General features: G+C 56.5%; 1 protein-coding gene across 1 annotated transcript in view; it reads left to right on the top strand.

Annotated features, from left to right (window-relative positions):
- The first annotated feature begins 575 nt into the window (after nucleotides 1–575).
- POLRMT (RNA polymerase mitochondrial) overlaps nucleotides 576–12003 on the top strand; it is a 32178-nt gene continuing 20750 nt past the window's right edge. Inside the window, exons 1-6 of the mRNA XM_050934114.1 lie at nucleotides 576–661; nucleotides 1925–2017; nucleotides 3005–3777; nucleotides 5224–5354; nucleotides 10380–10566; nucleotides 11554–11703. Coding sequence (XP_050790071.1) covers nucleotides 601–661; nucleotides 1925–2017; nucleotides 3005–3777; nucleotides 5224–5354; nucleotides 10380–10566; nucleotides 11554–11703 — 1395 coding nt within the window. The 5' untranslated portion in view covers nucleotides 576–600. The remainder of the gene's footprint in view (nucleotides 662–1924; nucleotides 2018–3004; nucleotides 3778–5223; nucleotides 5355–10379; nucleotides 10567–11553; nucleotides 11704–12003) is intronic.

Below are 12003 nucleotides of genomic sequence, written 5' to 3'. Positions count from 1 at the left end.
AAGCAGAGGATTTTACAAACCAAGGGCCCGCTCCTGCCTGCGTCCCTTGTAGCTAGTGGAACTACTCCCCCTGATTTTAACCGAATCAACCTGCCGAGGATGCCTGGTGCTATCGCGGGCCGGCCCTGGAGGGTGAGAGGGAAAGGAATCAAAGGAGACGGAGCCAGGACCTAGGAGGAGGGCGACTGAGGGGGAGAGAGCAGGGTAGCAAGCAGGAACCGTGCCTGCCCTACGAGCAGCACCAGCCATGCCAGGCTCGCAAAGCTCCAGGAGGACACAGGAGCAGAAGAGGGGAGGAAGCAGCAGCAACCATGGGAGAAAAGGTTACAAACAGCAGTGCCCTGCACTCCCAGCTCAGCCCACCAGAGGGAGCCAGAGCTCCCCGAGCCTGCACTGCTTCCTGGGAGTTGGAGTCTCCAGCGCGGGAGACAGCCCCTCCTGGGCTGGCCGCGGCGCGGTGCACGCCGGGAGATGTAGTTTCACGGAGCCCGGGGGTGGGGCGGGGAACTACAGCTCCCGGGAGGCGGTGCGGCCGGCGCGTGCGCGGTGGAACCGAGGGCGCTGAGTGGGGGGGGATGGCGGCCTAACGTGGGCGGGGGCATGTGGCGGGCGCTGCGGGCGGTGCTGCTGGGGCCGGAGGCGGCCTGGCTGTGGGGCCCAGGTAATGGCGGGTCCAGACAGAGGGGGGAGGGTGAGCCCCCTCCCCCCCTCCCTAACGGGTACGGCGCCGGGGGGGTTGAGCCCCGCGCCCCTCCCCTCCCAACGGGCACGGAGCCGGGGGGGGTTGAGCCCCCGCCCCCCTCCCCCCCAACGGGCACGGAGTCGGGGGGGCTGAGCCCCGCGCCCCTCCCCCCCAACGGGCACGGAGCCGGGGGGGGTTGAGCCCCCGCGCCCCGCCCCTCCCCCCCAACGGGCACGGAGCCGGGGGGGTTGAGCCCCCGCGCCCCGCCCCTCCCCCCCAACGGGCACGGAGCCGGGGGGGCTGAGCCCCCGCGCCCCGCCCCTCCCCCCCAACGGGCACGGAGCCGGGGGGGTTGAGCCCCCGCCCCCCTCCCCCCCAACGGGCACGGAGCCGGGGGGGTTGAGCCCCCGCCCCCCTCCCCCCCAACGGGCACGAAGCGGGAGGGGGAGCCCCTGCACCCTTCCCCCTTAACGGGCACGGAGCTGGGGGGGGGGTGAACCCCCGCACCCTTCCCCCCAACGGGTACAGAGTTGGAGGGGTGAGCCTCTGCGCCCTTCCCCCCCAGTGGGCACGGAACCGGGGGGGCTGAGCCCCTATACCCCTCCCCTCAGGGGCACAGAGTCGGGGGGGGGGCTGAGCCTCCTGGCCCCCTCCCTCCCAGCAGCGTGGTGAAGGTTTGTTCCCAAATCCCAGGTATAGAAGACAACAGGGGCCATGGAGTCCCTGACCCTTTCTCTGTTGCCCCTGCACAGCCCTGGGGGGATCACTGAGCCCCCCCCCCCCATTATCCCATCCCCTCCTTGATAGCCATGCTGGGGAAGTGGGAGGGTGATGGGGCACGAGCTGCTCCTCGGGTTGGGCAGTTTTCAGTCTCCTCTGCACAGTCCCCATAATGGGGATGGGACTCCCCTTCCTCCAAAGCAGCAGGGGCCTTTGGGGAGCAGCCCGGGAGGCTGGTTCTCCACTCAGCTGCTGTGGCTTGGTTGCTGCACCCCCCGTCCTGTCCCTGTGCTGCTGGGGCATCTCGATGCCCAGTGGGACACTGCATGGACCAGGGGTAACTCCGTGTGTGTGTTTCTGCGCTGTGCTTCCATCCAGCCATGGTCGGGGCGTGCAGGGAATCACCGAAATGCCAGGCGGGAGGGGACCCCCAGAGGTCATCTCATGAGCAGAGCAGTGACTCCATCCATCTCCTCCACCCTGGGGTCAGGACCTTGTGCTCATTGTCCCTTTTTGCTGCAGGAAGATGGACCATAGTGAGAAATTACTCCTCAGCCAGCGCAAGGGAGGAGGCCAGGAGAAGAGCCACCTGTGGGAGGGCTGAGCTGCTGGAGGGTAAGTTGGAAACGCGGGGGAGAACCAAAGGCATCTGTCCCATAAGAGCCCTCCCGGAGCAGTCTGGGTTTCCTGGTCAGTGGGGTTTATGTGCAGACCCATAGCTTGGGGGAAAATGCCCGTTAGCCAACTCCACCGCCTGGCTGGCTCATGCATTGATGTCAGGTTTGAGGTGTGCTGCGCTGCAGGGGTTCTCAGCCTCTTCCCTGCTCTGACCCCAAGTTACAGGGGGGCAAAGGTTGGGGAGCCCTCCCACCTAGCCATGAGGAGCGGGAGGGTGGTTGCGAATGCTTCCCATAGTGCAATGGTTCCCAAATGCTTGATAAGGCGAACCACCAACTGCATTTGGTCTCTTTTTGCGACCCACCATTACTCATGCAGCCCCAGCCTTACAACCCTAATCCTGGCCTGGTGTGGAGGGAAGCCCGCAGGGTGGGGGTTAGAGAGAGAACCTTCCCTGCTCCAGGCATCCTGACCTGGCATGAGGGGTTACAGTGCTGCTCGGGCTTGGCCTAGGCCCGCAGGACAGGAGCTGCCACTGCAGCATGAGTGCGAGGCGAGCTTCCTCTCCAATCCTCCAGGCCACCATGCTGGGCCGGGAATGTGTGCTTGCCTAAGTCAGGGCTTAGAGATAGGTTCATCTGGTTCTGGATGTGGCAACCTTCCAGCCACCCTGTGGTAAGGCAGGACCCACTGCTGGGAAACACTGCTCTTGGGGGTCCAGGCCAGCTGCCTTTGCCACGCTCGGACACTTTGGCCAAGTCACTTTCCTTCAGTGGGAGCTGGGGATCACGCTCGCCTGCCCAAGGCTGGGGAGAGGTAACTCACTCTTGTCAAAGAAGTGTCAAGCTGAGAATCTGGGGTGTGTGGGAAGCGACGAGAGGCTTGACTGGGCGGGGGGGGAGGGGGACCTGGATGGAGACTGTCTGCAGTGACCGCGAATCACTTTAATTCCCCGTTCGCTCTGTGACATCTTTTCTCTGGCAGTGCTGGAGGCTCGCATCAAGCAGCTCCAGGCTGATAACGTCTCGGAGGTGACAGTTGACCGAGTGGACGTTGCCCCACTGCGGAAGAGCAGCTTCCGGTGCCCTGCGCCAAGCCCGGCAGGGAAGGAGCCTGCTGCGAAAGTCAGGGAGGGGGGCGTCTCCTCTTCTGGGGCCCCGTCCCAGCCCAGCCGCTGGGTTGAAAAGCTGAAAAAGGAGAAATGGATCAAGCATAAGAGACAGTTGAAGCTGGAGCAGAAATTCTCCGCGGCTGCCTCGCCCCCTGGTGCAGAACGAACTAGCCTGCCGGTCTTGGAGCCAGGCAAGGCTGCTGGAGCCAAAGAGAGCCAAGGCCAGGCCAAAGCCAGTCCCCCAAAGGGAGGGACAAATCCAAAGGTATTCGGCAAATCCAAGACCTTCCGTGAAAGCCCCAGGTCTGCGGTGGCTCCTGCCCAGGGCTTTCCCGAGCCAGGCTCCCCTGCCAGCCACTGTGCTGCACAGAGATATGAATGCAACAGACTGGAGGAATTGCCCGAGGTGGAGGAGCTAGAGGGGCCAATGGTGCAGTGGGAATCGAGGCTGCGGCTGGAAGACAAGGAAGGTAACAAGTACGGGAGCATCCAGCTCATCATCATGTCCTACCTGGAGAGCTGCCTCTTCCTCCACCAGCCCGAGAGGGCCCAGCAGTGCCTGATGTTCTACCACCGCTCTCATGCCAGGAGGAAGCTGCTGGGCATCAAGATGTATGACATCCTCATGCATGGCTGGGCTAACAAGGTACCTTATCCCAGTAACCCACGCCGGTGTGATGGGGGCTCTCGTCCTCCAGTAACCGCACCACATACAGATGTTTGAATCAGCAGCTGGCTTTGAGCTAATGGTGCAAACTGAAATCGCATGCTTTTAGATCCGGAGTTGTGAGGTTCGATCCCTGCAGGGAGCCCAGCCCGGGCACGGCTGCATCTTTTTTCAGCGCACACCCTTGGCCCAGGTCAAAGTGTCTGTTTTGAATGGGGGATAGTGTGTTTCTGAGGGTGGAGTTTTCTGAATTTGATCATATTTATTCATTACTGAAATGGTGCAATCAGGGGAGATTGATTTAAATCGTTGATTTTAATCAACTTTTCCGTTTGTACTTCAGTTGTTTTCTAAAGAAAGATGCATTCTCATTGGTTGATATAACCATTAAAACATGCTAATTGACAACTAAATAGAGCCTTGACACTAGATTTGGTACATCTTTTTCCTATCTAGGTGGGTACGCTATAACGTTTATCTAATCAATTATATCATGTAATATTTTCAGATTCTTATTAATTGTATGTTTTTAGTATGTTAGAAAAGTGATGCATTGCATATTTACTAGCTAATCATCTTTTTGCTCATGATTTGTGTCAAGCTGCGTTAGGATGGTAACTGAAATTTAATTAAATACACAAAACAGCACATCAAATTTATTTTTGTTAAACAAAACAAACCCTTAATACAGGACATAATTTGTTGTGCCATATTATTAAAGCTTGACCAAAAAAGTTAGTTGTTTTTCCCCCTACTTCTTTCTTTATATAGAAAAGCAGCCTTTCACTCAAAATTGCTGATAAGTATGCTAAATCCATGAGTCTCTATTTTCTATTTACATATTTTAAGAGATTATAATAAGTTCAGACCTTAACATATTTTGTGTTAAATTGAGATTTAATTTTAAACAGGTTTATTTTTAAAAATAAATCATATAATTTAAACAGCAAAGTCAAAAAAATTGAATTAAAATTGGACAAAAATAGATTTTTTTTGTTAGCCTTGGGAGTAATTAACTCGAGCGGGAGTTTAGCAATGATGGGAATGGCTTGCCAGCCGTGGGGACCAGGTCCTTGGTGCTGGTGTACGTACACGTACACGTACATGCATGCACGTGCACACACCCACCCACCTCTGACTGGACTGGAACGGGTGAAAGGGGAACCCAGGCTCGAATGCCCGTTCAGTCTGGCACCACTGGGGCCGAGAATGGGGCCAGTTGGGATGGTGGTTTGGGGATTGCTGCATTGTAATGCCCATTGGGAACTAGTCTGAGACCCACCACACTCACCTCATGCAGCACCCCTCGGAGCCATTCGATGGTGGGACCATTCAGTGGCTGGGTTCAGAACGAAGTAGGTTTAATCTGGAAGAAAAATGGAGGGGCTTGGAGCTTGAATTGATCCCTCTCCCTCCTCCTCTCAGGGCTCCTTGAACCAGATTGGCCGGCTCTTCGTCATGCTGGAGGAAGCTGGCCTGAAGCCCAATCTCAGCTGCTACGCGGCCGCGCTGGAGTGCATGGGCCGTGCTGGAGCCCCCGCCGCAGTCGTCAAAAGGTAACTCTCTGGGCATGCCCGGCGTGCTATGTAAATAACTACGCTGCCTCTCCCTTTTCCTCTGCTTCCCTCTGGGAGCTCTCTAACGAGTCTCTCTAAAAGAGTCTCAATCCAGGTGAATTTCTGTGGCCCAATGTCTATCACCTGCCTTGAAATGGGACCATTGATAGTTTCCTTGCCGTTCTGTTTGTGTGCTTCTTGGGACTCAGTGACTTTATGGCAGTCTGCGCCTCTTGTTAACTTGTCCCGGGTCACTTGTTCAGAGCTCTGTTGTGTTGATTTCTTGCCTGCACAAATCTATAAAAACTTTTGCACGTCTCTTTGGCCCTGAGCATGTCTCTCCTCCACTCTCCCCCCCACCATAAAGATTCAGAATGGACCATCTTGTATTCAGAGACTGTTTGGTTTAATGGGTAGAGTTCAATGGACTGGAGACTTGGAGTCTATTCCCAGCTCAGCCTCTGAGCTGCTGGGTGGGCCTTGGGCAAATCACTTCCCTGTTCATCTGACACCTTTTGTATCTTGTCCAGGGCCGGCTCCAGGCACCAGCGAAGGAAGCAGGTGCCTGGGCAGCCAATGGAAAGGAGCGGCAATGCATCCGTTGTCGGGGCGGCAGGTCCGAGGTAGCGTCACTTTGGCAGCAGCTCAATCAGCCTGCTCCGGATCAGCGGCACTTCGGTGGCAGCTCGATTGGGCTTTCCCCACCCCCCGCTGCTTGGGGTGGCAAAAAAGCTGGAGCCGGCCCTGATCTTGTATATTTAGATTGTAAGCGCTTTGGGGCAGGGACTGTCTCTGACCCTGGCCCCAGCCAAGATCAGGGCCCTAGGTGGTACTGTAATACAGGTAGTAATCAGATATTTCCAGTGCACCTTTTGTGGGTCACTCGCTTTAGTGGGGTGTTTACTTTCCAGCTTTGAAGAAAAGACGTCATAGTGACTTACACTGCTGTAAAATTTTCCATCATGGAGGCTCCTGAAGTAGCTACAGTCTTTACATACAGCACTGCCGAAATGCAGTCACTTCTGGGGAGGAGTGCAGCAGCCAGGTGCACAGCAGGCTGCACTAGGAGGAGTTTTGGCCAAGGATGTTGATATAAAATGCGCTGGGATCTTTTCTGCTCTCACAGTACAAGACAGGACCTCGGTTTTCCAGGTCATTGGTTTCACTCACAGTCAGAGTTGAGTTTAGGATGGAGGACATGCTGCAGTTCTCCCAGCAGCACCATTCATCATTCATTCACTGTTCATCAGCCTCTGCAATGAGCTCGCCTCTCCTCGCTCATTTCTACAAGGTCAGCCGCCTGCAGTCTCAGTCACTTGCTCTGTAATGCTTGGGGGGCCACCAGATGGCGCTCTGAGCAGGCAGCTTCGTCTGCACTCTGCCTTGCTGGTGTCCCAGAGATCTTGGTGGCTTTAAATAGCGGCCCGCAGACTCCCAGGATTGTAGCTGCTATGAGCAGCAGTGACTAATTAACCTTGAGAGCCGAAGGACTCCATGTATGGGAGAGATTTTGATGCTGGGGGTCAGGATGGCTGCAGAAGACTCCCAGGGCATGGCATCACGGGAATGGAGATGGTCCTGACCCAAATCACTGGGTTCGCTTCCTTACGTCTATGCAGCAACTGGCTTTTAGTTAGCATCAGGCTGGCCTGAGTTATGCCCACAGCACCCCCAGGCTCTTGTTCAGACAGCTCGATGGTAAACCCACAGTCCTGCCTGCTCTGCATGAACATCGACGGTCTCACGGTGCTTCTGAAAGAATAGCATCCAGTGTGCTGATTGGCTGCTGCTCTCCACCCCAGAGCAGGCTGCCTTTCAGCACCCTCTATGCAAGCGCTCGCCTCTGCCCTTCTAACAGGCATCAGAGGAGTCAGGCATAACAGTGTGGGTGCTGAGCAACATGGATATACAAATAGCTTCCCTTTGTCCCTCCCCTTTGATCTCATGACTCCATTGCAAGCCAACCTCATGGGTTTGGAATAGGCTGAAATTCCCTGGCCCTCAGTCACGCTGACAGCTGTCCTGCTGCCATCCTTCAGTTCCATGCTCTCTGCCCTCTACCAGATGCCACCCATCTGCAGTGTGGCTGGGAGCACGCTCTGATGAGATGTGATACGAGGCATGTGTTGGAAGGAGGCTCCGACAGAACAGTGGGATTCAGCTGCTTTGCTACTAGAGTACGAGGAGGATCCTCTAAGGGAGAAAGGGGCATATTCAGAACATGGTTCTCTGCCCTTGGACCGTTAACATCGTTTTCCAGCCTCTGCTAATGCGGAATGACAGGTGTATGCATGTGTTCGGAGGTGCTGAGACCCAGAGATGTCGGGGCTTCAGGTCTCTCTCCTCCCAAGCTTGCAGTTGGCCCTGTAACCCCACTAGCTCAGGCTGTGACTTCATTGCATCTCTCCAGCTAATCAGGGTTAGGGCTTGGTTTGGGAGACCCTGCGAGAAAAATCCAGAATGCTGCAGGAAATGGTGCCAGGTCACTAGGAGACGCGCTGCCCATCGAACCAAAATGGAGCCAGTGGCACCTGGTTTTGGAGCTGGGAAGGTCTCCTGTCAGATGGGACGTAAAACCGAGGACCTGACTGCTCATGTGATCTTGAATGGTTGGAGGAGGTGTGTTAGCCCCAGTCGATTTCCAGCATGGGTACGTGAGCTCTGACTGGCTTTGGATCCACTGTCCACCTCTTGTGCCAGGCTGCTGTATGCTGTTAAACAGCGGCATGCCCCAACACAGCAGCTGGATTTCAGTAATTGGTGATGTCTCTTCTACACCTCCGTGGGGCTGAATCCTGGGCCAGTGGGATTGTAGGTGCGGGGCACCTCTCGAAGTGTGACCGTCATAGGTTTCCAAAGTGCCTTGTGAACAGTGCTGGGTAAACCGACACGGCAGAGCTGGAATGTGCTTGGGGAGGGCAGTGGGTCCTGCTGCAGGGACGAAGCCCACGCAGGGAATCAGGCCTTCGTATTTCCAGGCAGCGTCTGGCCAGGCCCAAGGCACCGCCATAGGAGCTAGGTCTCTGCTCAGCTCTGCACAAATGGAACATGAAGGTTAAGCCAGGCCCCTTGTGGAGGTGGATGTGGAGCAGGGAGGGTAATGGATGGAACATGAGGCAGGTGACTTGTGATGACGTTCTGGTAAATAGCGCTTCAATACCAGTGCCTCCTACATTCCCCGCTGCTGGCCTGCATGAAGCACGTGGGCAGAGAGGGCTCTGTGCTCTCCCCAGGGACTGGATCTTGCTGGCCGGTGCCTCTGCTGACACGAGAGTTGCTGGTTTTAACCATCGCGGGTGGCCGAGGGGTCCATCTTCTGCTGGCAGCTCCTGCCCCGCGCTCCCTCCAGCCTGCGTCGCTGGTTGTGCTGCCTTTCCCCTGTTACAGCCTGGCTACAGAGAGACAGATTCCCTGCTGATGTACGTGGACAAGTTCCAGGCAAGTCTGTCGGCCCAGTCACTGGCTGTGTGAGTCGGCAGCTCTGTTGAAGTCAATGGACCTGTGCCCCTGTAGGCCAGCTGAGGCTCCAGCCCGCAAAGCATACGGCTCCCCTGCAGAAAAACCCTGTAGCTGCATGTCCCAGAGCTGGGCTCGCCTGGCTCAGGCTGCTGGGCTCCCAATAACAGTGTAGACATTCCCACCCAGGCTCTGAAACCCAGCGATGGGGGTGAGTCTCGGAACCTGGGCTCCAGCCTGAGCCTCAGCATCTCCACCACTATTTTTAGGCCCTTGGTGCAGGCCGGATCCATTGACCCGGGCTCTGAACCTCGCTGCGGTGGGGATTTGGGACGCCGTAGACGTACCCAGAGTGCACATGTGGGTGTTTGCATGAATTCAGTCACGTGTGCAATTCCGCATGCTCCCAAGCAGAGGCCAGGAAAGTGCTCTGAGCGCTTTCTCCTTTTCCCGTTGCTTTGCCATCTGGGTAACTTCCCCTCGGATTGGTGTTGTCTTTATTCCTGACATGGGTGCGGGCTGATTTCCTGCCTGTCAAATGCTCTGCCCATCTATCTAATCCACTGGTTCTCAGCCTTATCCACTCTGAGACCTGTGTCTCATCCAGCTGGCATCTAGCCAGAACCACTCCCCCCAACCCACCCATGTAGCTGCATGGGTAAGACCAAGGGGTCATGATCCCCCCGCCCCAGTGCCTGGTCCTGACCCCACCTCTCCTAGGCTGAGAACCCCTGGGCCAGTCTCCCCTGGGTTGCACAGTAGAAACTAGTTCATTTCAAACCCTCTTTGGCTCCCACTCCCTCTGTTAACTGAAGGCATTTTGCAGGCCCCGTTTGAAAGGCTCCCCATGGACAACGCCGGCGCTGTGTGGGGGACCTGGCACTGGCTGGCCGAGCTGAGGCCCTGCCCCAAGAGCCTGTGGCTGGGGCACTGCAGCACAGATCATTGGGACGGGGTGTCTATGGTGTGAGGCTTCCTGGTTCACTTGGGATTTTGGAGATGTTTGGAAAGGGCGGAGGGGTGCATGGGATGGAGCCATCTGTACAGGGTGGCATGAAAGAAGGGCAAGAGATTGCTGTCAGCAAAGCCACCCCCTCTCCTGGCCAGGGCAGTGCATCAAACCCATTCTATGTAGCTCCCCTCAAGATCCTATCGGCTCCTGCCCCGGGTCTGTAGGCCTGGGCAGTGCGGCAGCTGGAAGCCTGGTAGCAAGTAACAGAGGTTCCAGCTCCAGTGCCCTGTCTCGGTAGGTGTCTGCATTTCACGATGGCCAGCATCTCCAGCTGAGCGTGACTCCTGGTGCGCTGGCTGACACCTGACTGTGCTTGGGAGGAGGAGAGGCTACAGCAGACCTGGCCCAGAGGGACCCTTCCATCGGGGCTCCCCAAGGTGGGGCTTGCTCTGATCCACACGGTTCCTTTGTTCTCCCCTCTGGCGTGAATCTTGCTTAGTCTCTGGTTCCCTGTTTGCACCATCCCTTGTCCTGTGCCTAAACATTTCTCGTCTTCCTGGATAGATATTCCCTCCCTCTCCTCCATCCCCCCTGCTGATCCATGCCTGTCTCCCCAGGTGTGTGCAGCAGCTGGAAGAGGATGGTTTCAACCTGGACGAGCTCTTCAGAGACGCCGTTTACGAGGACGACAAGCGGGAGATGGTGCTGAAGGCCATCAGGATAATCGAGCCGAACTTTCAGCCGCTGTCTCAACCCCACTCGGAAATCTGCACTTCTCCTTTGCTCCGGGATTTCTACTCCAAGGTAAAGGGGGGCTGCTAGGCGCATGTGCCCGGGGATCGTGCAGGGCTAATGACATCTACCCTTTTGGGATAGGCTCTTTGGGGCACGGAGCCTTTATTATCAGGGTGATTGTCACAGAACTGGTTGCACAGACCACGAGCCCCTTGAGTGAACCAGCCATATGAATAGCATGGAGCACGGATACATGAATCCTTCCAGCATCCCCAAGAGGCAGAGCCAGCTTTATAGGTGGGGAGAAAGGAGCTGGGAGAATAAATGACTTGGCCAAGGCCAGAGAGGGAGGCCTGCGTCAGAGCTGGGATGAGAACTCTCAGGTTGCTGGCTCCTAATCCTGTGATCAGTCCCATCCGGCCATGCTAAGAGCTGGGGTTCGGTCCCTCCGGCATGCCTGCTACCTGGCGGTTAGGTTCCCAAGGTGCCTCACATGAGAGCCATGGAGAATGGGGCCTTATGTCTCGGGAGGTGGGGAATCCACTGCCAGAAACAGCTGGGAGTAATGCTCACGTCAGGTGTGTAGGGTGCTACCTCGTTGCTGGAAATAAAGCTGACAAAGGCATGGAAGCAGCATAGTTTGACTTACGACAGCAGCCTCTGTGTAGCTGTCAATCAATCGCAGTGTTTTCCTACAGCATCTCGTCTAGTTCAGCCAACGGCATGCAAAGGGGAGAGGCTGCATGGGGCCAGCCCTGGAAGCTCCCTCGTTCTGCTCACGAGGTTGGGATTCTTAATTAACAGGAGCTGCTAGCGATGACCCTCATCTCACTGTCATCCCTGCCGAGGAGGCGGCCTGGGTTTCAGCTGCGTGGGTGCTAGCCGGGAACCCGGATTCAATGCCTTGCTCTGCCACAAGTCACTAGGGGTCTCTCTGCCTCAGGTCTGTAAATAAGGGAACTATTTACACCTGGGAGTGTCCAGCCACTGAGCGACAGAAGCACCCGAACGCCCTGTACCTGAATCCCAGCGCTCACCACCTCTGTCTCCCTGCAGGAAAAGCCAGTCTCCTACCCCAAGCTGGACTTCTCGGTGTGCGAGCTGCGGGAACGCTTCCGGCAGCAGCTGGAGATGGAGGCTTCCAACACCGTCACCATCAGCTCCGTGGAGTCGGCCAAGCCCCTGACGGAGCAAGCCGTCAAAGCGGTAAAGCCTGGCGCTCGGTGGAGTTAACGCCGGCCCCCTCTGAGAGCGAGGGCTGTAAATGGAGTTTGGGCGGCTCTGCCAAAGGCGATAAGCTCCATGTGGGAATCGGTGATGGTGTTATGCAGGAGGTCGGATTAGATGATCTGCATGAGCCTTGTGGCTGGAGATCACTGGCTGTCCAGCGAAGTGCGGCCAGGGGGTTGCAGCAATATTGGAAAGTCAGTAAATACCCACTATTTGAAGCTATTTGACATGCATCTGATGAAGTGGGTATTCACCCCCGAAAGCTCATGCTCCAAA

The sequence above is a fragment of the Gopherus flavomarginatus genome, chromosome 24 (assembly GCF_025201925.1).
Source record: "Gopherus flavomarginatus isolate rGopFla2 chromosome 24, rGopFla2.mat.asm, whole genome shotgun sequence".
Lineage (NCBI taxonomy): Eukaryota > Metazoa > Chordata > Testudines > Testudinidae > Gopherus > Gopherus flavomarginatus.
This window is presented reverse-complemented; position numbering and strand designations above follow the sequence as displayed.